A 27,293-nucleotide genomic window follows, 5' to 3' on the forward strand; every position below is an offset into this window, starting at 1 on the left:
AAAGAATTTCCTTTTTAACATTCTCCCATTCTTCTTCTACATTTTCTACCTTATCTTTTTTACTCAGACCTCTTGCGATGTTCTCCTCAAAAATCTTCTTTACCTCCTGTTCCTCAAGCTTCTCTAAATTCCACAGATTCATCTGATACCTTTTCTTCAGGTTTTTAAACCCCAATCTACATTTCATTATCACTAAATTATGGTCGCTATCAATGTCTGCTCCAGGGTAAGTTTTGCAGTCAACGAGTTGATTTCTAAATCTTTGCTTAACCATGATATAATCTATCTGATACCTTGCAGTATCACCTGGCTTTTTCCAAGTGTATATTCTTCTATTATGATTTTTAAATTGGGTGTTGGCAATTATTAATTTATACTTCGTGCAAAACTCTATAAGTCGGTCCCCTCTTTCATTCCTTTTGCCCAGCCCGTATTCACCCACTATATTTCCTTCCTTGCCTTTTCCAATGCTTGCATTCCAATCTCCAACTATTATTAAATTTTCATCTCCTTTTACATGTTTAATTGCTTCATCAATCTCTTCGTATACACACTCTACCTCATCATCATCATGGGCGCTTGTAGGCATATAGACGTTAACAATCGTTGTCGGTTTAGGTTTTGATTTTATCCTTATTACAATGATTCTATCGCTATGCGCCTTGAAATACTCCACTCTCGTCCCTATCTTCTTGTTCATCACGAAACCTACTCCTGCCTGCCCATTATTTGAAGCTGAGTTAATTACTCTAAAATCACCTGACCAAAAGTCGCCTTCTTCTTCCCACTGAACCTCACTAATTCCTACTATATCCATATTTGTCCTACCCATTTCCCTTTTTAAATTTTCTAGCCTACCAACCTTTTTTAAGCTTCTAACATTCCACGCTCCGACTCGTAGAATGTTATTTTTTAATTTTCTGGTGACCCCTTCCTTAGTAGTCCCCACCCGGAGATCCGAACGGGGGACTATTTTACCTCCGGAATATTTTACCAAAGAAGGCGCCTCCTCCATTATTGCTATGTGAAAATGCAGAGAGCCACATTTTCTTGGAAAAAAAGCAGCTGTAGTTTTCCATTGCTTTCAGCTGCGCAGTACTCAGAGGACTGAGTGATGTTTATATGGCCGTTTAAGTCATTGTGACTCACGCCCCTAACAACTACTGAAAGAGCTGCTGCCCTCTTTCAGGAATCATTCCTTAGTCTGGCTCTCAACAGATACCTCTCCGATATGGTTGCACCTTCGGTCCAGCTACTCTGTATCCCTGAGCACTCAAGCCCCCTCACCAACGGCAAGGTCTCATGATTCATAGAGGAGGAAAAAAAATGATTACTCATTCAGGTGATACTAATAAATGATTTACAGCAATTAATAAACGTTTAATTTTGTTAAAATTACAGTTTATATGATTTTCAAAAATAAATCTTTTAATAATTATACAAAATAATTTGTCTACTAAATAACTGATAATGTTTAAGATAAGTCATTAATGTACCAACACAGACACAAATTTCTGTTATAATGTTAACTAACACAAATTAAGATGATACTTGATTCTATAATAAAACAGAAATTATAATGCTATATCTATCTTGCATGATTTTTATATTTCACTATAGAAAAAAACTATAGAAAAACATATTGTATATATAACCTTGTGTGTAAGTGTAAGAATCTACTTGTGTGGTAATTCATGTAAATTAATTTTTAGTAGATTCCTGGAATTAAAAACTTAACCAATGTTAAGTTTTAACTGAACCAATGTTGTGTGCAAAGCTCTTCTGTACATTTGTCTAAAATTATCTGTTGATGGTAATTGATACATTTTAAACCGGTAAGAAATGATTTTTATTTATTTCTTCTCAATAATTCTGTCGAAGTACCTACCAGTTCTATAAATATGTATAGAAATTTTGTATTTCACACCACAATAAATAAATTATAATTATATGAATTATTTTTGACACATTCTGTTTTGAAATCTAACATTTTAATAGTGATGGAGCATTTTATTTTTTAAAGAATGCTGTATATAATTTTGTTGTTCAATCCGTTTCTTTCATTGAATTAATTTTAGCTCATCCCATGCTAAATGCAAACAAATGTTTTAGTTTACTAACTCTTTATTTATATTTTAATGTATATGTTATGCATATTTATGATTAATTCTATACATAAGCTAAACGTTTATACTTGGGAAATATGAAAAAGGGATTTTGTAGCATATAAAATATGCTATGTCTGACTGAGATTCAAACCTTGAACCTCTGCATTAAAGGCCAAAATTTTTATATTTATTCCTTATAGATTTTTATAGATATTCCTTTATGAATCCCCATAATTATGTTATTTTTGTTTAAAAAAGCTATAGTTGAATAAAGCAACAAAAAGAGAAAAAAAAATAATAGAAATACTAAAGGGAGATTTCACCATTTTGACCTAAATCAAATTAACCAATGAAAGTGTTAAAACTGTAAAACTTTTTAAATAACAAACTGAACAAAATCTAATATGATGTTAAATAACTTAATGCCATAAGTATTGGAATTGTTATATTTATTAAATTTTGTTCGGTATTTGTTATCACCTGCCACGTTTTTGATGCAATTTCTTTGTCAAAAAACAACAAATTAAACATATTATTATAATGTATTAAACAAAAAATATGTCTGTTGGTGAGTGAAATGAGTGACTACATGTACTGACAAATCGTACTTATATCAGCATAATCTAACTAAACATAACCTATGCTTGCTTTGTTCACTAACCTCATCTAATTTACGTTAAATATGCATTTTATGCTATTTGATGTTAATTAGATGAGGTTAGCGAGCAAAGGGAGGATAGGTTCTGTTTGTTAAGGTTATGTTGATATACGTACAATTCATCAGTCAATGTAATCTAAAGCATTCTGTAATTTTTATTTCTCATTAAAAAATGTACTTTTTCCCCCTTAAATAAAGGTTTTTATTTTCTCATGAAATCTGAAGAAGTTGCATCAAAAAAAGTGGTGGTGGGATAACAGACAAGTACCCTTGTTCTTTTTGTAATTTTAAAATGTGAAATTTTTAAATAATTTTTAGCATTTATCATCATGGAAAAAATAATGTATTTTGTCGGTTAAGTTGATGGTTTATTGTTATAATCTTATGAGTCTGTAGATATTTTTGTTATGTTTGGAACATCAGTATGGGTTCTACCTCACACTGATTGCATTATTGAATTTTTACCAGAGTAGAATTCTGGAAACAGAAAGATATAATGTAAGGATAAAAGCTAGAGATTGAATAAAACGTGCTTGCTCTTTTAGTAATATGTGCAGAAATTGAATTAGGGTAGCAGTGTGTATATATGTTGGAGTATCAATCTGTCTGAAGCCTCTATTGTTCTCTTTGTTAAGTTAAACCACGAAGATTGAATAGTGTAAGCTGTTAAAATGCTCTTCTTGTTTCACATTTAACTAATGAGGTCTGCTGTTACAGGATCTTTTGATCAGCAGAAATGTTTTGCTCAAGCTATAATGGCCAAAGCCCATGTTTAATAAACTAGGTTTCTAAAGATCAATGACAAACAATGTCAATAGATAATGTCTGGTGCTGGTTTAGATGCACTGTTGGTGTTTATAACTTGCTAATGATCATAACCATCGTTTTTTGACAATACAATTATTTCATAGTTTGTAATAATATGTAATAAATTACAGCATGTTTAAAAATTAACTTTTAATTTCTATAAAAATCTTGCAATTCATTTTTAAAAAATTCAGGCTTAAAATTTTGCAAATTACTTATTGTAAATTAAAAATTGTCATAATTATTTAAAAAATAAATTTCAAGAAATGTAATTTTTTTAACTAACCTTATGAAATGATTTTGATGCCAATGATTTGAATAGGTAGGTTTATATCATACACTATTTTGCATAATTAATTTAGGTTTGTATGTATAAAAATTTCTCAGAATCCAACCCTGTCAGCATGGAAACAAATGTGTGAAAATGAGCATATTAATAAAAAATTTATTACCTTTTATTTCTTAATTTTGTTTTATTGAAGTTATACATTATAACAGGTTGTTAACTTAATAGCTAGCTATTTGACATCTGGTTTTAGTCAAGATTCAGTTGATTTAAGCGTAATTGAATCCATAATAACTTTTTTGCAAATGTAATGTATGATTGGATTATCATATGGGGAGGAAGGCTGAAAACTTTTATCAAGGCATTATATACTTTATTTAATATTACTTGAATTGTAAACCACCAAAAATACAGTAAATTACCTATAGTGAACAAATAAATAATTATAAATAACTTTGGCATTCAATTCTATGAGGATCATTCAATAATTAGGAGGACAAATGACAACAGCAGAAAAACTGTTTAATAGAATAAACTGAAACTGATGTTAAGTTGGTAACCCTCACAGAAAATATCAGCAGTTTAAAAAAAATTCCATTATTATAACTTCTTTTGTTTATTTCAAAATATTATCCCTACTTGAAATGTGTACCATGGTAGAACAGTGTGCTGTGATAAGATTTTTATATTCTAAAGGCATAAAACTGCCTGAAATTCAATTGCAAATGTTAAAAATGCATGTTGACTTAACCACCAATTCCATGGTTAACCATGGAAAATGTTATAAGTGGATTGGATAGTTTAAATCAGGAAAAACTAGTGTCACAGATTTTCATCATAGAGGAAGCCAGGAGGAAGTTTTAACTGATATTTTGCAAAATTGCATTAATGATCTTATTTGGAAGGATAAACATACCAATTTAGGCAATTGCTGAATTTTATAGTTAGAGTATTGTCATTGTTCATTCCCTAATCCATTAAAAGCTGAATTTCCACGAAACATGTTTAAGGTGGGTTCTAAGAAGGTCAGCTCAAAATCACAGACATCTGAATTCAAATGGAACAATGGTATCAGATTTATCAGATACTTTTTAGTTCGCTTAATAACTTGTGATGAAACTTAGATTCATCATCTTGCCGGAATCCAAATGTCAGAGTACGGAATAAAAACATGTGAGTTCATCTGTTCAAAACATACTCGTCAGTTGGTTATGTGATCCTAACAATGTTTTAGTACTATGCAGGTACAATTTATTATGATTATTTGGAAGAATAACATACAATCAATAGCGAGTATTATTGTAACACACTAGAAAATGAAGTCAAACCCGCCATAAGGAGGAAATGTTCGAGTTCTCTCTCAGAAAACCTTGTGCAGAAGAATTCTGCACAATAACCCCTTCCTCCACAATGCTTAAAAGGCAGGGGAAGCTATTCAACAGTTGGATCATGAAGTGATGCCACATCCATTTTACCTTCCTGATCCTGCACCATCATATATTTTCCTTAATTCAGTCTTGAAGAATCTTTACGTGGCAGAGTATTCAGCAACACAGTGAGTGGGCCAAGAATGTGGTACAAAAATGGCTCAGACAACGATGTGAATAAGACTTTTCTAGAATAAGAAGGCTCACAGAAAGATGGAACAAATGCCTAAATTTAGCCTGAAATTATATTGAAAAATAACATTGATTTCATTATCATTGAATAAATAATAATTTTCTACATTCATTTGTCTCTTTAATAACATGGTGTTTATCATGCTTTGTATATCAATTAACTCTACTAAATCTTTTATTAAGAATAATTTAAGGAAAAATATGTGTTTTTACTATTTTTATTTATCACGCAGTATCTTTGTCCTAATTATTTTGTGGGTTTGAGTACCAGTGGATTTTTTCACATTGTACAAAATTTATCATCATTTGTCTGTGATTTTATCTTGTGTCAGTCTTCTGATTCCCTACAAATAAATAAATAATTGTTTTTTTTTTTTGTTGCACTATTTAAATAAGATCATGTATGATTTTTGTATATATTTTTGTTTGTTTTAGGGTGGCTGGTCTGCACTCATGTGGGCAACTTATAAAGGCCATAAAAATACAGTTGCTTTGTTGTTGGAACGTAATGCAGATGTCAATGCCCATGGTAATTATCATATTTCATCTTTGCTATGGGCTGCAGGACGTGGGTATGTGGAAATTGTTAAAATGTTGGTCAGAAAGGGAGCAAAAATTAATGTTGGCGATAAAGTAAGTAATGATTGTTTTTTATCTTTAATTAGGTTATGAATATTTTAATTTGTATTATATAATATTTTAAAAATATTTTAATTTACTTTTAAAGTATTAGAATGAAGTGATTGCATTTTGTGTATCAGCTGATCTATGAGGCCTGGCATATAAAGTTCCAGCATTAGATCTACAAAATATAAAAGAGTAAAACTGGGACTTCTATCTCTTATCTCATTTATTGTAACATATTGTTGCATTTGAATTTCCCTTTGCTTGAAGCAAAGGGAAATGTTTTTTTTTTAAAGTTTGTTTTTGATTTTCCATCTTTCATGAACCCAGAAAGGTTCTCTTCTGTATATATTTCATTTTTTGGAATTAGTAAAAGATTCAGTTCTATTGAATATTTAAAATTTCAAAATTGTAACTGTCAATAGCTTTGCAGGCAACGCGTAGTATGCAGATGCACTGATAGGAAATTCATTTCTCATATTTTGTCTCATTCAGCCATATTCTCATTTTTGTATGCAGCTTTGCCAGAACTTTGAGATGATATTGATGATAAACTGTGTGACTTTGCAATATCCACTTGTTCTTGTTGATGTTTTTGATATTGAAGAAAGCAATAGAATCGGCTGGCTAAATTTGACTAGTTAATTTACACTTTTTTCATGCTTGGTGATTCTGGAGTATTCTAAAGTACTGATTGTTGCTTAGTCTCTGATTCATATTGAAATATCAGAGTCCCAGTATTTGTGATAACCTTTGGAAGTAAATATTTTTCATGATGTCAAAATAGATTTTTTTTTCCTCTTTGTTCTACTGTAAGGGGATTTTTAGTTCCATTTTTGTATACACCTCATTATTAATATTGTTATATAAAATTTGTCTATCCTTGACTACTTTTTTTTTTCATCCTGACCCCGTAGGGGAAGACACCCTCTGCCACCCTGTCCGTTCCAAGCCCTGATGGGCTTTACTGGAGGTCATTTTCAAAACCTTGGATTTTAACACATTCCAGTCCACCTCAGCCAGGATGCCACCGATGTGAATGCCACGAGAGATATTCCCATCGGTGTACTACTATTTAACAAACTCAAAACAAAACACATCTCACCGAGTCTTAAGCAAGACTGAAAGGACCTTACTAAACAAAGGAATTGAACTACCTACCCATAGACGGTAAAAGTGAGTTCAACACACAACATGAAACATAAAACAAAATATAAAAATACTACATGGAACAATAACAACATAGTAACATTGAAACAAAACAAAACAAAGGACAAAAACATAATTTATAAAACAAAACATAACAAAAATAGAATACAAGAGAAATCCAAGCAGAGCTCTAGATCCCCTTAGCAATCCTTTCCTTTGCCAAGTATGCTATAAAACTCTCCACTACTGCCCATTTGGCCTGGCTCCTCCAGTTTACATGGAAATCCAACGCTGACCCGATAAGATCAAACCGATAGATGGTCTCCGTATGCATTAACTTGTACTTTAGCACTCATAAAGAATATGGTTGGTGTCGTCCACACTGAGGACACATCCCAGAATCTACCAAGCTGAATTTTTGCTGTCTGTCCCTAAAAGCACCATGGCCAGAAAGAAATTGCGTCGCATACTTATTAGGGTGCATACCAACAAAATTTGGAGAGGGATCATGCGTATAGCGCCCCCCCTGTCTCATTCCATCTGGCCTGCCACAAGTCATCGCCATGTTGTTCAATTTCTTTTTATCCAAAGTCAACTCACCAAATTTCTTAGCAAAATACCGTTGCTGCTTCTCAGATGCAATCAAGTCTATCGGTTTCATGCCTGCAATCACCAAGACTGCCTTCCACGAAATAGTATGGTAACCATCCGTTACTGTTAACAATTTTAGGCATTGAGCCCTTAATAATATGTCTCTATAACTTTTATATTTTTGCCTATTCACCCAAACAGGTGCTGGGTATAGCCTCGCACACGCCTTTATACAGGATGCTCATGGTCTTAAAGTTAAGACCCCAATCAGGTTTGACCACATGTTGAATACCAAAGAAGGCATTGTAGGCCCTCTCTGCGACGTATTGAATGTGCTTCTTAAATTGCATTTTCTCATCAAGAAACACCCCGAGGTACTTTCGAACCTGAACATACTCTATATGCTGGCCTGCCATCAAAACATGGACATGCCGACTCACTGCCTAATGGCCTTTGAGAAGCATCATCATGATCTTTCCCGGGTTAAACATCATCTTGTGTTGATGACCATACAACTCAAGCATCCTGCACGCCTGAGTCGCTTGGAGTTCAACCTCCCTCCGTGATCTTCCTTCGACCAGCAGGAGCCCATTGTCAGCATAAGCCACGATGTAACACCTGTTGGGCAACCTCAGCTACAGGAGAGAATAAAACTCTACCACCCACAATAATGGACCCAACATGTTGTCCTGTGAACATCCCTTAGACAGCATCTTGTCAACCTCATGGCTGCCCTCGTGGTGCAGCACATCCTGATGACTGAAGTAACTTTGCATAACTTGCAATTCACTTACAGTACATTCCCTTTTTTGGAGTTGGTAAATAGCTGAAGGCTGCCATAGATTATTAAATTCTTCGGAAATGTACAGGAAAATCCCCAGGACATATTCTGTCTCTGGTTGTTACCACACTCATCACACGGAGTATTGCGTCCTTCGTACCCTTTCCGGGACGAAACCCATACTGATGATTCTCCATCAGCAATCTTTGCAAGAATAACCTCTCATTAATTTGCAGATACAGAACTTTTTCAATGACCTTGCCAATAACCGGAAGTAACGTCAGATGCCTGTATGACGAACTAACGGCAGGATCCTTGTCGCCACCTTTAAACAACAGTTTCACAATCCCCTTGTTCCAACACACAGGGAAATATCCTCCAAACAACAATTTATTAAATACACATGTGACAACTCTCACACTCACCCCAACCGAGTGAACAAGAAGCTCCGTCGTTATTATATCAAAGCCTGCTATCTATGCTATATAAACTACAGATAGCTTCATGCACCTCAGCCTCGGTGAAGGAAACCTGCACCCCTGTGGAAGTGAGCGACCTCTCGCTGCACTCGCAGATGGTATGTTCACTATCATCAAGCAGTAAATCATCTAGTAATTTGTTTAAAATCTTAGAAGTATTTGAAATTACATCAAACCTGGTTGAGAAAGCAGACAGAAGAACGTCTTTTTGTCATTTATGTTCCAAAATCCTATATACTACTCCCCAAGGATTCCTGTTCCCCCGTTCATGAAGAAAGTAACGTTTGGAGTCCCTTTTTGCAGTCCAGACTTTATGAAAGTAATGAAACCTCAGGGTTCTGTATTCAGCAACAAGGACGGCTTGTCGTTCCGGATCGTCCTTATATTGAGAAGCTCTCTGCAAATGACAAACCACCCTCTTCATGCTGGACAGTTCCCTATTCCACCATAATGCAATCCTCTCTTGATCAGAACTTCAGGGAATTGAACACTCAGTGGCATCAAAAAAAGCCGCCAACAAACCAACTGCCAGATTTTCCAAATCCAATACATCCAGACCCCGATCCAAAACTCAGAGCCTGATTGAAAGTAAATCAACAAATTTCTTCCAGTCTGCATGTCTGTGCAGGAAATGACCCTGCTGAACCGGAATGTTACATTGGTAGCATTCACTCAAGCCACCAGCAATCTCATAGACAATCAGTCAATGATCACTAAAAGTAATCAACAACCTTCCAATTAAAAACATTGGCAGGGATAAACCTACCAATGGTAACATCGATGTTCATTCCACCAAACAATCGACGCCCATCTACCATACCTACGTAGGTAGGCAGCTCACCAGGTATGTTGTATACCTGCAATCATGCTGGGCCATAAAGTCCTCTATTAATTTACCGCCAACATCGGTGAAACTGCTATGCCACAAGAGTGACTTAGCATTTACATCCGCATCTATAAGGATTGGACCAGTGCCAGAGAATCATAAGATTTTATCCCAGACCTCAAGATGACGATCAACAGGATCTCTATACTGGAAACGTGAACTAGCAACATACAGATGCAAGTTCTGAACATCCACATGGACAATGACATGATGATTATCTGAGAGCAGTCGAATAAAGACACAATCAAGTTCCCTTCTGCACAAAACAGCGAACATGGTTTCAGAACCACACTGGAAACTCTTCCAATGAGAAAAACCCGGCAGATCACCAGACACAATATATGGATACTGCAACAAAACAACATCCAAACCTCTATGTAATGGAATCTCTCCAAACTCAACCTGAGCAATGTAAGTACGTGGAGCATTCAACTGACCAAATGTAATCATTTAATGAAATAGAATTTTAGTACATATGGAGATCTCTCTGATAACATTCACAATCTTTACTGTTCACAGAGTGCTTATGATCCTTCTGAAGACGTTTGCAATTAACACAAGTTAGGCCCTCCGACTTCTTTGGACACTCCTCATGCATGTGTCCATCACCACAATGAGCACAAACTGCAGGATGTTCACAGAACTTAGTCCTGTAACTAAACCTGCAGCACTTAAATCAGTGCTGGACATCTAAATACTCCTTGATCTAAGACAAAGAGAAGTTTACAAACAACCTGCCCTCCGCAGTGTAGCTGCCGAAAAGTTTAGTACTAACCTCAAAAATCCTATGGTAGCGCTCTGCCTTGCGCCTACCCGATTTAAATAATAATTGGCATTCAGACTTGAGTGTAGTCTCATTCATCTGAGTATTTTGCTCCCTAATGAGAGCCATTAATTCTTCCTCAGAAGCCGTTGATCTATGTCATAAACAATTCACTTAAGGATGCCTCTTGCCTTTACGGTCGATTTTTATGTTGGACTTTCCAACTTTAAAGAAGTCAGAGATGACTCGCACAGTTTCTTTGTCGTCAGCAATGATGACTAAACCCTTCATCATCTCTCTAACATTACGAATTCTCAGGTTCTGCCTCTTATGTTGAAGGACAACTTGAAACTTGTCCTACATCTCCTTAGTTGTTTTAGTAGTTGCCCCTTCCTTTAGGTTGACAAACACAACCTCGGTTGCCTATGGGACAGACTAGCCTCCCACCTCCCTTTCAGCACCTCCGCGTAGTGTTTACCCTGAGGCAACGCCTACTGTGGAACCATGGGAAGGGCAGAAACTATCTCTCTCACAACCTCTGTCACTTCAAGCTTAATAGCCAATCTTTTATAGCCTTGAGCTAAGGCCTCAACAGTGGGTTTGAGCTCCCTGAAAGGGGAATTTACCTAGCACATTAGCCTTAGCACCTCTTTGGTTCACCAAACATTGAATCAAGAAGTTTTATTCCAGCCCTCCCATTACCTTCAGAAAACTTCTCAATCATTAATTGATCTGGACTCTTCCCAGCACACAAAGAACCAGAAGCACTTGCTCGTGACCTTTCATCCCCAGAAGTGGATAAAGAGTTGTTGAGCCTAACCTCAATTGTCTCCGTAATTTCTTTGTGAGGTTTAGCCTGCTTGGACTTATCCTTTTTTACTTCAGTTTCAGACATTTCTTAGATCATAAACACAACAAGAAAAACAGTATCCTAAACAGTGGTAATTAATTAACACTAAACACAAATAAACAAAAACAATGTTTACTTACAAACTATAAACATAAACACATAAAAACAATTGGCCAATAACAAGCACATACACCGATGACGTTGACCAATAGCAAGCTACGTATAAATAAAGATGGTTGCTATCCACAATAGCTGTTAAAAAGAAAATAACAGCTAACTTATTAATAAATAAATGTCAGAAACTGAAGTAACACTAAACAACAAAAACAAAAAAATGTAGAAATGCTGGTTTCACCTCCAGGTGTGCAGTTCAAGGGGAATTTAAACTACTCACCAAACTAGCCTAGATCAGGCTATTTACACAAATTAATATCAAACATGACTAATAAAACACTCCAGAAGCCCTAAAAGAAATACAAAACCATAAACCAAATCATAGTGAACACAATCAATTAACAAACTATAATATAAGTTACACCAAATAAATATCCAAATAGCGAAGCCTACACACAAACTCAACCTTTCCTACTTGTGTTGCGTGTTGAACTCTATATTTGACTACTCTGATTTCATTGTAATGTCCAGGCATTGAATTTTAGATATATTATAAAATACTTTAGATATATGAGGCATGTTTTTTTTTTTAAAAAGAGCTGTTTTCAATTTGCCACCATTAGGTGTGGTGAAAAATTATGGCGCTAGTTTAGCATGTTTATTTATATCAGTGATCATCTGTTTGCAACAACAGGTTAACATTATTTGCTGATGTAACCTGGCAGAAATGAGCGCTACAGTAAATAATCCCATGAGTTGCGAAGTGTGATCAGTAATTCGTTATCTATTGGCGAAAAAGAAATCTGCTGCTGATATCCATAGAGAAATTGTCAATGTTTACAGACCTAGTGTTATGTGCGAAGGTAAAGTTTGCTAATGGTGTCATTTGCTTCGTGGAGGAAGAATGAATGTTCATGATGAAGAATGTAGTGGTCGTCTAACTGTCATCACAAATGAATTTACTGAAAATGTGAATGCAAAAATCTGGGAAAAAAAGGAGGCTTACTATTTCTCATGTATCAATTGAATTTCCTTTTGTTTTGTGATCAGTAAATTACAACATTTTAACTGAGGAACTGGTTTACAGAAAGTCGTGTTCCAGATGGATACCAAAAGTGTTGACAGAAACACACAAAGAAAATGTCTTGCTGCAGCCCAAACATTTTTGAGATGCTATGAAAATGAAGATGATGATTTATGGAAACATGTGATTAATGATGAGATGTGGATGTCTTATTCAAATGTTGAGACAAAGCACAATCAAAGCAATGGCAGCATTAATAATTCCTGAAGCCCAACATTTTAAGCAAGAAAGTTCAATGAAAAAGCTTATGGCTACAGTTTTTTTTTGTTTAATGAAAAACTTGAGATTGATGTATTGTTGGATTTTCTTTCTAACTAGCCAAGATTTTAACTGCAGTGTAGAAAGTAGTGTCAGAAACCATGTGGAGAATCACTTAAGCTAGCACGATGTAACATATTATCTGTATGAGTCGTATGTTAAGAGTATCTCTACTGACAGCATATATGTTGAATGAATATAACTCTGTCATTCTGGAATGTAAAATCCAGATCAGATGTTATTTTTGAATTTTATTTAATTTTTTTAATTTATTCATCTTAACTCATAGATTTAAAAATAGTTTTTTAAATATTTTTAATTTATGGGAATATTATTATAGTAGATCTTACTTATATCTCATTTATCTATTAAACCTTTTTTGTTTGTGTGTAGTATGGAACAACAGCGCTTGTATGGGCATGTCGTAAAGGAAATGCCGAGATAGTGGATTGTTTATTGAAAGCTGGAGCTAATGTTGATACTGCTGGTATGGTAAGTATTTTTATCACTTAAATTAAGTACTAAAATACTATGAAAAATTCCAAACTAGTCATTTAAGTATACATATGATTTATTACCCTGTTAATAGATATATTTTTGTTAATCTCATTAACAAGAATAAAATTAATATCATTCTTGTATTCCATTAATCAGGCTAGAAACTTAATACTTTGTTTAAAAATTGATACAATTGTTTCAGAAAAAGATAAGAAATATTTTTTTCTAGTTCAAATACCTTTTTGTCAATAATCACTGGTCAACATAAAATTTGGAACTGAAAAAGAAGTAGGTTCTGTATAATAGTATTTTATATGCTGAATATGAATGTGTATTCCAAAACAACCCATCACATAACATTCTTAAGTTACAAACCCTTCTTAAATTTGTTTGTTCCATCATTCATGGAACAAACAGTTCAAATAAGTTAGTTTATATGTATGTTTGCTTATTCACATCTGAGTTATGCATGCACATCTGATGCATGCTGTAGACCTACATTTGATATTTATCAATCGAATGTCATTTCATGTTAAGCCAGATTTGTATAGATGTCAGCTAGTCAAGTAATGAGTAATTCAACATGATGAAATTTTCTTCAGTATGAATTCAGCTCTTGATATGACTTCTGTATTCTTTAGTTGTGGGAGTGTGTTTTTCATACACATTATAAAGATTGTTTCATAAGTGATGCCATAAATTTAGTGAAAGATTTTTATGACAGAACTCTTGGTATTTTGTTGAACATCAAGATTTGTTTGTTTTGTGTTTGTGTGTGTGTGTGTGGGGGGGTGCGCGCACCTCCCACATATTTTAAGTAATTAAGTATTTATAAATTAAAACTTGATTATTTTTATAGTTAAGTATTTCTGAAATATTTCAGTTTACTTTCATTCATTAAAACATTTTGAGTGTTCAGCTATGAGACCAATATTTCATGGTGTTGATTTACTGATTCCAATCGCTCCAACTTCTTTTCGCTCAAATTCCTAATTCCCTAGAGGGCTCAATCGATGAATCCTCCCTCAATTTCAATAGATATTAATTACAATCCAGAAGAATCAAATAATGAACCTCACCTAATCATACAAGCAGAACTGAGTGACCTAATTCATGACTTGTATTTGTTGAAACAACATGCAGAGCTCCTAGGTTTACGTCTTAAAGTATGGAATTTATTAAACAAGGATATTAAAATTTCAGTGTATAGAATAAAACAATAATTTACTGAAATATTTTAAAAGAGATGGTTTAATTTGTGCCTGCAATGATGTTAGGAGGCTAATGTCTGGATTGGACATTGAATATGTTATTCATGATCAGTGCTTATTTATATGAGGATTGATCCAGAAATAAGGTTCCCAAAGAACTCCATGTCATGTCCCACCCACCTTACAGTCCGGACCTCGCGCTTAGTGATTATCACTTGATCTCCAAGTTAAAGGAACACTTGAGTGGCCAATGCTTCCGGAGCAACGATGAAGTCAAAGAACAGGTGAAATGCTTCCTCAACAGGTTAGCGGTGGAGTTCTACGACATTGGGATACAGAAGTTGGAGCGCCGTCTACAAAAATGCGTAGAAAAAGATGGTGATTATGTAGAAAAATAGAGCAAAGTTTCTTCTTTCCAACGATGTAAATTTCTATGAGAATAAACTATGTTGTCTATTTGTAAAATTGATGGGAACCTTATTTCTGGATCTACCCTTGTAGATTCATCAAAAAGAAGCTTAAAGGCAGTGTTGTTGCATAACTCAAATACATTTTCTTCTGTATCAGTAGCACATGCTGTAGGAATGAAAGGAACATATGAAAGTATGTCAAACATTTTAAAAGGTATTAAGTATGATGAACGAACACTCATGGCAAATCATTGCTGACCTGAAAGCAATAGGGCTTCTTCTCATTCGCCAGAGTGGCTTTACAAAATATATGTTTTCTTGTGATTGTGGAATATTCGGGCTACTTATAAACATTACGCAGTTAAATATTGGCCAAAAAGAAATTGGTTACCTCCAGGAAAGGAAGATGTTGTCAATATTCCACTTGTCGAAGAGATTGTATTATTTTACCACCTCTACATATAAAACTAGGCCTGATGAAGAATTTTGTAAAAGCGTTAAGTAAAGATGGAGGCGGCTTTAAATATTTAGCTTAAGTTCTTTCACAGTTAAGTGAAGCCAAATTAAAAGAGGGAATATTCTTTGGGCCAGAAAATTAATTTGTGAAAATATATTTGACAGCAAACTGAATCCTAAAGAATTACTAGCATGGAAGTTATTCAAGGATGTCGTTACTGGTTTTCTTGGAAACAAAAAAGCTGAAAACTGTGATCAGCTTATAAATGAACTCTTAGTGAACTACAAAAATTTAGACTGCAGAATGTCACTAAAAATTCCTTTTTTACATTCTTTTTTGGACTTTTTCCCTTTAAAGTCAGGTGATATCAGCAACGAACAAGGAGATAGATTCCACCAAGATATATTGCAGATGGAACAACATTATCAAGGGAGATGGGATGGATCTATGATGAGAGACTACTGCTGAATGATAAAAAGGAGAAGACATCACTGAACACAAAAGGAAAGTAAGAAAAAAAAATTAAGCTAAACGTAAATGTTTGCAAAATAAAGATAGGAATTTTAATTGCAATTATTATTATTATTGTATTTTATTATTTAAGAAGTTTCTCAATATTTTAAAGGGTCATAACTAAAAATTTGAGGGGAATGAAGAAAAACTGATTTCATTTTAAGATTCAGCATAAAAAATACATTCTCATTTACCTGCTTTTATTTCAGTTCCAAATTATTTTTTTTTTGTTGGCCTGTTTATTGGATGTGAAGAGATTACAATGGAAATTGCAAATGAAATTAGGAAGAAAAGATTAGTTTAAAAATATTTGTCTTAAATCAACTACTAATATCTTAATAAGAAAAGATCTGATTAATATAAAATAAAATATTAACATGGATTGTTTTATCCTTTTGTTTTGTGCATATACTAGATTCTATGCAAATGGTTGTCTGTAGTGTGACTTTTAAGTCATTCATAATTATAAACATTTTTCTGTTATGTTGATTTGATGATATAATTTTTTTTCATCTTTTATGATTACATAGGATTGCTTTAGTCTGTCCATTATCCAAGTCTCTTTGAAGTGACTGTTCGGGTCTTCCGGTCCTCCCAGTACATTTTGATATGTTCCGACCTCCATGCCCTTTCTGGTGTTGAAAATGCTCATGTCTTGATTTTTTCGTGTAATTTATCTTGTCTGTGGTAGTGTAAGGCCAATTTCCTTCAGATATTCTTATTTCTGTGATCCATCTGCATCCTATCTTGGTGTTTCTTGAGTCGAGATTGTACTGTACCAACTATTTCAGAAGTCTCGCATCTTGCATCCTCATGATATGTCCAAAGAATCCTAGTCTCCTCTTATGTATGGTATCAGTGATGGGTTCTAACTCTTTGTACACAACTTTGTTTGACACGATCCACTATGTCCATCTTTCTGGTACTTTTTGTTGGATGCAGGTTCTTCCAGTTCCTTTTTCGATTTTCTGAAATCTGTGTTTCTTTGATTGTTAGTTCAGGTGGAAGAGTGTTTCTGCTGCATATGTCACTTCTGTTTTTATAACTGTGTTGTAGTGTCTTATTTTTGAGTTTATGTGTAGACTTTTTTTACTGTAGGTGAACCAGGTTAATTTTTGTTCTTCAGCTAGTTTTTTTGTTCTTGTTTAGATTGAGGTTTTTTTTATTTAGGTTGTTTCTTATTATTTCTGTGAGCTATTTTAATTGGGTTACTATTTTGACTTTATTACATTTATATTTACTTGTTTTAATTGTGGTTTTTAGACCATAATTTTTGTCTTTTTGAATGATAGTTTGAGGCCAGTTTTATTTGTTATGTTTTGACATTCTAACATCTGTGTTTTAGTTTTGTCAATGTTGTTTGCTAGCAGTGCCAAGGCATTGGTGGTAAACCAAGGCAGTTGTTTTGATTTTTTGGTCAATTTTTGTTTTTGAGGGCATTATTTGAATCATTCTCTCATTACCATTTCCAGAGTGCAGTTGAATATTAGTGGTGAGAGTCTATCATCTTGGCGCAGTCCTGTTTTGATCTGATATAATTTTATTATAAAGTAAAATAAAAAAAAAAAATAAATAAAATTAAAAAAAACAAGCTATATTGACCAATAATTAAATTTACTGTTTGATTATTTTTGATTTACCAATAATCATCACACTGTTAACTCATTTTACTGATTAAAAAAAAAAAAAAATAAATAAATATAAATCAAACCAAATTTTATAAATAAAATATTTTTTTTAATAACATGGGAAATATTCACCAGCCTTTGTGGGCGACTTCAATAATGGTGTTGCTGCTATTGTTACTCTTACATCATTTGATGTTATTGCCATCAGCTTTTTTAATTAGACATAAATATTTAGAATGTGACCAAAAAGTATGTTGGATTTGAATTTTTGTTCATATTTTATATGTTTATATATTTCTTTTGGAATTTCTGATCTGAAGGGATAAATTTGATAAATATATCCAGTTCAGCTTTTTATTTTTGTAATGATGAATCTATCTGTGAATATTTTGTTGTACTTATCCTTATTTTTTGCCATTTATTCCTGTGCTTAGAAGCATTTTCTTTTTTAATTCATTTTAGAAAGTAAATATTTTAAATATTCTTATATATATATTCTAATATATATAATATATATATTTATTTAAATTATATATTAAATAAAAGTTGCTACCAAAAGGATTTCATAACTTCCCGGCTTAATCCTTGATAGATTTTTATTACAAATATGCTGTTGGGTTTTTAAATAGTAGTAATTTTTTATTATTATGTAAAATCGATCAAATTAATTACAAAATACAAATGTATAGAGAGAAAGAAAATGAAGCATGATCGGGGATTTGATCATGTAAATATTTTTGTTTATTTTTATGTCCTGAATCAGTTCCTTAAGTTTGGTCAACCCCTTTCCTGGGACACCCTGTTGGGGGGAAAAAATATGGGTACTGTGATGCCTTCTTGTCTGATGGAGTAGAAAATCAGGCCAATGCTGGGATATATACATACATATAAGCATGTTTTATTTTTTAAATATTGGTGATATCCTTATATTTTTTATCAAAATAATTTGTATTTACATTAATTATGATAAAACAATATTTATTATTAATAGATAATGAAATCAGACTTACTAAATTACACCTATGAGGTCTGAAAAAATTGAATCTGGTTTCAAAATATGATGTTTTCTGAAACAGACGTTTATTTTTTTACTATTCGTAATATCCTTATATTTTTTAACCAGAATAATTTGACTTTAGCAATAGAATGTGATAGTACATTTACTAAATCTCATCTATGAGGTCTGAAGTAGTTGAGGTTTATTATTGAAATTCAATATTCTCTGAAACAGTAAAATGTTGTTTAATTTTGAATATTTGTGATATTATTATTTTTTTATGTAAACTACTATAAATATATACATTACCATAAGTTGGGATATATATATAGGATGGCACAGAGATGAATACCTGTTTTGGAACGAACACAACACAGGTAATTTTTCACTAAACTTTATTATGTTGGCTGGAACATGTGGAGAAACAGATGCCATTTATGTTAGGTGGCAAAAATTACATCTGGAAGGTCATGACCATCTTTTCTGATTCATGTTTCAAGCCTAGAAATGAAGCTGACCCACACCTGTTCCAGTGTCTCCTGCGTGAACTGCTGTACCTCCCTACGAATACTGGTCTCAGTTGCTGTACTGTACAGGGTTTCTCAACATACAACCGCTCCTTTGAGTATCTCCACAGGAAGAAGTTGCAAATACTCAGGTCGGGAGATTGAGGAGTCAAGGAACATCTCTGAACCTGGAAATTTGAATTGCTGCCTCTCACATATGCATCGTACATGAACACGTGATGTTCCACTGATATTCAGGCATGGTAACTGAAATAAATGGCATTAGTTCACACACACACATGTGATGACAAACAAATTACAGGTTGGAGTAGTAACAGTATTTGGTTCATTCCAAAATGGGTATACATTTCTGTGTCACTCCATATATACTGTTATATAAAGAGGAAGGGTTTTTTTTTTGTTAAGGATAAACTTAAAAACTACCTGTTCAGTCACAGCCAAATCTTTACCCATGTTTCTTGGCTTAACTGAGAAGGTTTATAGATATATTTCATTATGAAAAATCTCAAAAAAATATTAAAAACAATAATAAAAAAAAAAATGTTAAAAAGATAATGCTTCCCTGCCTCCATACATAGTATGTTGACTCTACTAGGTGGTGGATATGTTACACTCAGGCAACAACTTTTTTCATAGTATATTGGCTCTCTGCTAGGTTGCGAACATGTTGCGCTACATTCAGTCTACTTAATCACGAGAACGTAAGCTGCTGATAATTGTTAATTATTGAATATCAGACAATTTTAATTTGTTTCTTTGATATACATACATTAGTTAGTTTAATGCAGTTGTATTCGTTTTCTCAGGTAATTTGATGTATTGGTTTTGCGGTAGGTGATAAATTTTAATTATTCAAGTTGTTTATTTATCTACCTATCTATCTATCTATTTTGGCAGTATTTGTTGATCGATAAGTATTTTCTAAATTATTCAAGTTTATAAAATTAAATAAGTAAAATGAATAAATAGTAATAAATAAATAAAAATACAAATATAAAATATAAATAAAAATAATTTACCCTTATAAGTTAAATTAAATAATCTGTAAATTAATTGACATTGGACTGCTTCTAGCGGGAGAGAGCATAAAGTAAAGTTTTACTTTTAGTGTGGAGGGAGCTGTGTGCAGCCACCTGGAGCTGTGTGTAGCCGGCTGGTGCACCACCACTGGCCCACTCTGTGCCGGTAGCAGTTAAAATAAAGTGTCCACATATGACAAACAAACCACACCCTATCATCTTATATATAGAATGATTTTTGCAGTATTTGTTGAGTTCTTTTTCTAAATGCCAAAATGGAAGAGACATAATATTAGTAGAAAATCGACAGATGTGCGGCGAATATGTCTACATTGCGTTTACATAAGACTATGGAAGAGCATGAGGATCTATTCTACAATGCTCTACAGTATAGGAAAGCCACTTTAAAGTTCAGATCTGCTTTTGAATATGATCCTCACTTGAATTATATTAATACTGAAGATTTACAAATGGGTGCAATTTTTTAAAATATGCAATCATTGTTTTGCTAAAAAATGGAAAGATGAAGCAGCTGGCAGGTGATCGTGTACCTGTAAATCAATCAGCATAAGGGTCGCTATTAATGCTCCAACTACTAATGAAGTTGCTGTTTTACTGGTCGATGAAGATAAAAGACCTAGAGATATAATCTTATTTTGTCATAATGTCAAATGCAACATGTGTCTGAGCTTATTTTTGAAGGGTGAAGGTGGTTGTTATCTAACTATTCCCCTAAATAATAGTGAACAAATTAAACAGTTTCCTGTATGCAATTTTATGCTTATCGACTTATGGTTCAAGATAACATTGACAATCTTTTACATTATTACAGAAACTTATTTATCTATTTTGTGTTGACATGATGACCAAAATGATCACTGATTGATTTCATTTATTTGTAATAACCAAAAAAAATTACATACTGATGATTACATTCATCTTCAAGATACTGTGCAACAAGACACCAATGTTAATACTAACAAAATGGGTAAAAGTATCATACTTATCTCATCTTTCACTGGTTCACCATGGTATATGCATGAGAAATCTCAAGGTGCTATGACATACGTGCCTAAACGTGGGCATCCAGATTTATCTATAACTTTTACTTGCAGTCCTGAATAGCCAAAAAAAAAAAAAACGAACTATTTACTTATCAAAAATCTACTGATAGACACGATATTATATTAAGAGTTTTCCATTTGAAAATGAAAAAACTCCTAGATCTTATTAATAAAAAATAAGTATTTGGTTCAGTCAGCTGCTATGTGCTAAGTGTCGAGTGGCAAAAATAAGGTTTACCTCATTGTCACATATTGGTATGGTTAGTAACTAAAATACAACCTGACAAAATTGATCTTATCATATCTTCTGAACTCACTGATAAAAATGTTGACCCACTATTTTATGACATTGTTTGTAAACATATGTGTCATGTGGTGATATAAGTAGGTCATCACCAAGCATGATAAATGGAAAATGTTTAAAAATGTGTCCTCAAATGCACATTTGCAACACTCAAGCTGCAGATGATGGTTATCCGACTTATTGCAGGATAAGTTCAGAGGATGGAGGTCATACAACAACTTTAAACATGCAAGGTAACATAATTGATATTGATTGTCCCACATTGTCTACTATTGTGATGTTGCTTTAATGCCCACATAAATGTTGAATTTTACAAATCCGTGCAAGCGATTTGATATATCTGTAAATATATTACCAAAGCTTCAGATCAAGCAATTTTTTCAATTGAAAATTAAAGAGATGAATTGATTAAGTACATTAATGGTAGATATATATGTATGTCTGAGGCTGACTGGTGATTTTTTAACTTTCCAGTACATCAACGTTAACCCACTATTGTTCACTTAGAAAACTATCAACATATTTATTTCACTGAAGAAAATTTTAAAGTCCTTGAAAGCCCACAGAAGACCACTCTTATTGCTTTTTTGAGCTTTGTTGGTTCAGTGACTTTGCTGAGACACTATTACATCCTGAAGTTTGCAGATACTACATCAATAATAATAAGTTTAGCAGAAGAAAGCGCGGAACTGACATTGAAGGATTTCTTGGAATCAAAAAGGATGCTGCTCTGGGTAGAGTATATACAACTCATCCAAATCAAAATAAGTGCTTTTAGCTGCATATGTTATTGCATAATTTTAAAGGACCTATATCTTTTAATTACTTGAAAACTGTTGATTGTGTGCTATACCAAATATAAAAAGCTGCTTGTGCTGCACTTAGCTTATTGGAAAATGATAATCACTGGAAAAACATGCTTGTTGATGCTTCAATTTGAGAGAATTATTTACAGTTATATTAGTTTTTGTCATCCTGCCCAACCAAACATATTGTGAAGTATTCCAAAATGTTTTAGTAAAGATATTTTATATCAAATCCGACGTCAAACCAATAACGTTGACATTATAATTTCAGATGAAGTATTGAATAGAGGTCTCATTGAGATTGAAGATATTGTCATTGATACTTATGCAATTTTGGTTTACCAACACCAACCACGTGATAATCGAGAAGCTATTATTGCTTATGATATAATGTTAAGACTTTCTTTCGATGTCGATGAACAGAAAGAATTTGTAAGTATTAATCTTTCTAAGTTAGTACCAGATCAATGTCAGGCGTTTGATGATATAAATGACAGTTTTGCTAGCAACAACCCAAAGATTTTTTCTTAAGTGCTCCTGGAGGCACTAGGAAAACTTTCTTAATCAACCTGCTTCTTGCTCAAGTTCGCTGAACTAAAAGTACTGCATCTATGTAGGATCATCAGGAATAGCTGCTATATTTATAAATGGTGGGAGAACTACACATTCCACTTTAAGTTGCCATTAAATGTTACAAGAATCTGTTCTATTCATAAAAATGGTCCACTTGAACAAATTTTGCGAGATTCTAAACTTACAGTGTGGGATGAACGCACAATGAGTCATTGAACTCATATTGAAGCCATTGATTGAACCCGTCGAGGTATTAGATCATGTGGTAAATTAATGGGTGGTATAACTTCGTGTTTGCTGGAGACTTTTGGCAAAGTGAACTAGGGTTGATGTTGTTCAGGCATGCCTTAAATCATTACCCTTACGGAAATTTGTCCTCACTATTAACTTAAGAACTAAATATGAAGATTCATCTTGGGGATGGCGATGCTAACCTTCCCTTACTACTACTAAACATTAGAAATGGGACTCTTCCTCACAATGATAGTTACATTTCTGTCGATGAAAACATTTGTACCGTTGTGCAAGATAATATGTTTAAGTAAAATATGTCTTGTTATATTACATCTTGTCTTTTTTTATAATCAAAAACCAACTTGAATAACCCAAGCACAGAATTACAAAGTAAATGAAATGACACTTACCTTATTATTTTTTTCTTTACTACAATAGCACTTTTGCAGGATCCCGCATCATCAGTTGTTTATAAATTATTTAAAGTTACATATCAAACATAACAATTTTTTATTTTAATTTTAGAATAAACATTAAAATTACTATCATATATACAAAATATCAAGTCAGTTAAATAAAATAACTACATGTATAAATATGATATCAATTAAGAATTAAAATTTAAATTAAATTTAAAAATAAAATAATTAGAAAATTTATACCATGTAACCTGGCCAGCCAATGTTACATTGTTTGTAACATTGCCAGTGTTACATAAAAATGCAATATATTGGTACAGAGGAATATGAGTGTTATAAGTATTGACTTTAGAAAAATCAATATATATATATATATATTTTTTTTGTCTTCAGTCATTTGACTGGTTTGATGCAGCTCTCCAAGATTCCCTATCTAGTGCTAGTCGTTTCATTTCAGTATACCCTCTACATCCTACATCCCCAACAATTTGTTTTACATACTCCAAACGTGGCCTGCCTACACAATTTTTCCCTTCTACCTGTCCTTCCAATATTAAAGCGACTATTCCAGGATGCCTTAGTATGTGGCCTATAAGTCTGTCTCTTCTTTTAACTATATTTTTCCAAATGCTACTTTCTTCATCTATTTGCCGCAATACCTCTTCATTTGTCACTTTATCTACCCATCTGATTTTTAACATTCTCCTATAGCACCACATTTCAAAAGCTTCTAATCTTTTCTTCTCAGATACTCCGATTGTCCAAGTTTCACTTCCATATAAAGCGACACTCCAAACATACACTTTCAAAAATCTTTTCCTGACATTTAAATTCATTTTTGATGTAAACAAATTATATTTCTTACTGAAGGCTCGTTTAGCTTGTGCTATTCGGCATTTTATATCGCTCCTGCTTCGTCCATCTTTAGTAATTTTACTTCCCAAATAACAAAATTCTTCTACCTCCATAATCTTTTCTCCTCCTATTTTCACATTCAGTGGTCCATCTTTGTTATTTCTAATACATTTCATTACTTTTGTTTTGTTCTTGTTTATTTTCATGCGATAGTTTTTGCGTAGGACTTTATCTATGCCGTTCATTGTTTTTTCTAAATCCTTTTTACTCTCGACTAGAATCACTATATCATCAGCAAATCGTAGCATCTTTATCTTTTCACCTTGTACTGTTACTCCGAATCTAAATTGTTCTTTAACATCATTAACTGCTAGTTCCATGTAAAGATTAAAAAGTAACGGCGATAAGGAACATCCTTGTCGGACTCCCTTTCTTATTAGGGCTTCTTTCTTATGTTCTTCAATTGTTATTGTTGCTGTTTGGTTCCTGTACATGTTAGCAATTGTTCTTCTATCTCTGTATTTGAACCCTAATTTTTTTAAAATGCTGAACATTTTATTCCAGTCTACGTTATCGAAAGCCTTTTCTAGGTCTATAAACGCCAAGCATGTTGGTTTGTTTTTCTTTAATCTTCCTTCTACTATTAATCTGAGGCCTAAAATTGCTTCCCTTGTCCCTATACTTTTCCTGAAACCAAATTGGTCTTCTCCTAACACTTCTTCCACTCTCCTCTCAATTCTTCTGTACAGAATTCTAGTTAAGATTTTTGATGCATGACTAGTTAAACTAATTGTTCTGTATTCTTCACATTTATCTGCCCCTGCTTTCTTTGGTATCATAACTATAACACTTTTTTTGAAGTCTGATGGAAATTCCCCATTTTCATAAATATTACACACCAGTTTGTATAATCTATCAATCGCTTCCTCACCTGCACTGCGCAGTAATTCTACAGGTATTCCGTCTATTCCAGGAGCCTTTCTGCCATTTAAATCTTTTAATGCTCTCTTAAATTCAGATCTCAGTATTTTTTCTCCCATTTCATCCTCCTCAACTTCCTCTTCTTCCTCTATAACACCATTTTCTAATTCATTTCCTCCGTATAACTCTTCAATATATTCCACCCATCTATCGACTTTACCTTTCGTATTATATATTGGTGTACCATCTTTGTTTAACACATTAGATTTTAATTTATGTACCCCAAAATTTTCCTTAACTTTCCTGTATGCTCCGTCTATTTTACCAATGTTCATTTCTCTTTCCACTTCTGAACACTTTTCTTTAATCCACTCTTCTTTCGCCAGTTTGCACTTCCTGTTTATAGCATTTCTTAATTGCCGATAGTTCCTTTTACTTTCTTCATCACTAGCATTCTTATATTTTCTACGTTCATCCATCAACTGCAATATATCGTCTGAAACCCAAGGTTTTCTACCAGTTCTCTTTATTCCGCCTAAGTTTGCTTCTGCTGATTTAAGAATTTCCTTTTTAACATTCTCCCATTCTTCTTCTACATTTTCTACCTTATCTTTTTCACTCAGACCTCTTGCGATGTCCTCCTCAAAAATCTTCTTTACCTCCTCTTCCACAAGCTTCTCTAAATTCCACCGATTCATCTGACACCTTTTCTTCAGGTTTTTAAACCCCAATCTACATTTCATTATCACCAAATTATGGTCGCTATCAATGTCTGCTCCAGGGTAAGTTTTGCAGTCAACGAGTTGATTTCTAAATCTTTGCTTAACCATGATATAATCTATCTGATACCTTCCAGTATCGCCTGGCTTTTTCCAAGTGTATATTCTTCTATTATGATTTTTAAATTGGGTGTTGGCAATTATTAATTTATACTTCGTGCAAAACTCTATAAGTCGGTCCCTTCTTTCATTCCTTTTGCCCAGCCCGTATTCACCCACTATATTTCCTTCCTTGCCTTCTCCAATGCTTGCATTCCAATCTCCAACTATTATTAAATTTTCATCTCCTTTTACGTGTTTAATTGCTTCATCAATCTCTTCGTATACACACTCTACCTCATCATCATCATGGGCGCTTGTAGGCATATAGACGTTAACAATCGTTGTCGGTTTAGATTTTGATTTTATCCTTATTACAATGATTCTATCGCTATGCGTTTTGAAATACTCCACTCTCCTCCCTATCTTCTTGTTCATCACGAAACCTACTCCTGCCTGCCCATTATTTGACGCTGAGTTAATTACTCTAAAATCACCTGACCAAAAGTCGCCTTCCTCTTCCCACCGAACCTCACTAATTCCTACTATATCCACATTTGTCCTACCCATTTCCTTTTTTAAATTTTCTAGCCTACCAACCTTTTTTAAGCTTCTAACATTCCACGCTCCGACTCGTAGAATGTTATTTTTTAATTTTCTGGTGACCCCTTCCTTAGTAGTCCCCACCCGGAGATCCGAACGGGGGACTATTTTACCTCCGGAATATTTTACCAAGGAAGGCGCCTCCATTATTGCTATGTGAAAATGCAGAGAGCCACATTTTCTTGGAAAAAAAGCAGCTGTAGTTTTCCATTGCTTTCAGCTGCGCAGTACTCAGAGGACTGAGTGATGTTGATACGGCCGTTTAAGTCGTCCTGACTCAAGCCCCTAACAACTACTGAAAGAGCTGCTGCCCTCTTTCAGGAATCATTCCTTAGTCCGGCTCTCAACAGATACCTCTCCGATATGGTTGCACCTTCGG

At 33.6% G+C, this 27,293-nt stretch overlaps 1 protein-coding gene across 7 annotated transcripts in view; it reads left to right on the forward strand.

Annotated features, from left to right (window-relative positions):
* Arms (Ankyrin repeat-rich membrane spanning) overlaps nt 1-27,293 on the forward strand; it is a 310,321-nt gene that overhangs the window by 84,068 nt on the left and 198,960 nt on the right. For all 7 annotated transcript variants that reach the window (XM_075365014.1, XM_075365013.1, XM_075365015.1 and 4 more), the window contains 2 exons: nt 5,914-6,111; nt 13,451-13,549. In XM_075365014.1, coding sequence (XP_075221129.1) covers nt 5,914-6,111; nt 13,451-13,549 — 297 coding nt within the window. The remainder of the gene's footprint in view (nt 1-5,913; nt 6,112-13,450; nt 13,550-27,293) is intronic.

Source organism: Lycorma delicatula, chromosome 4 (genome assembly GCF_047948215.1).
Source record: "Lycorma delicatula isolate Av1 chromosome 4, ASM4794821v1, whole genome shotgun sequence".
Classification (NCBI taxonomy): domain Eukaryota; kingdom Metazoa; phylum Arthropoda; class Insecta; order Hemiptera; family Fulgoridae; genus Lycorma; species Lycorma delicatula.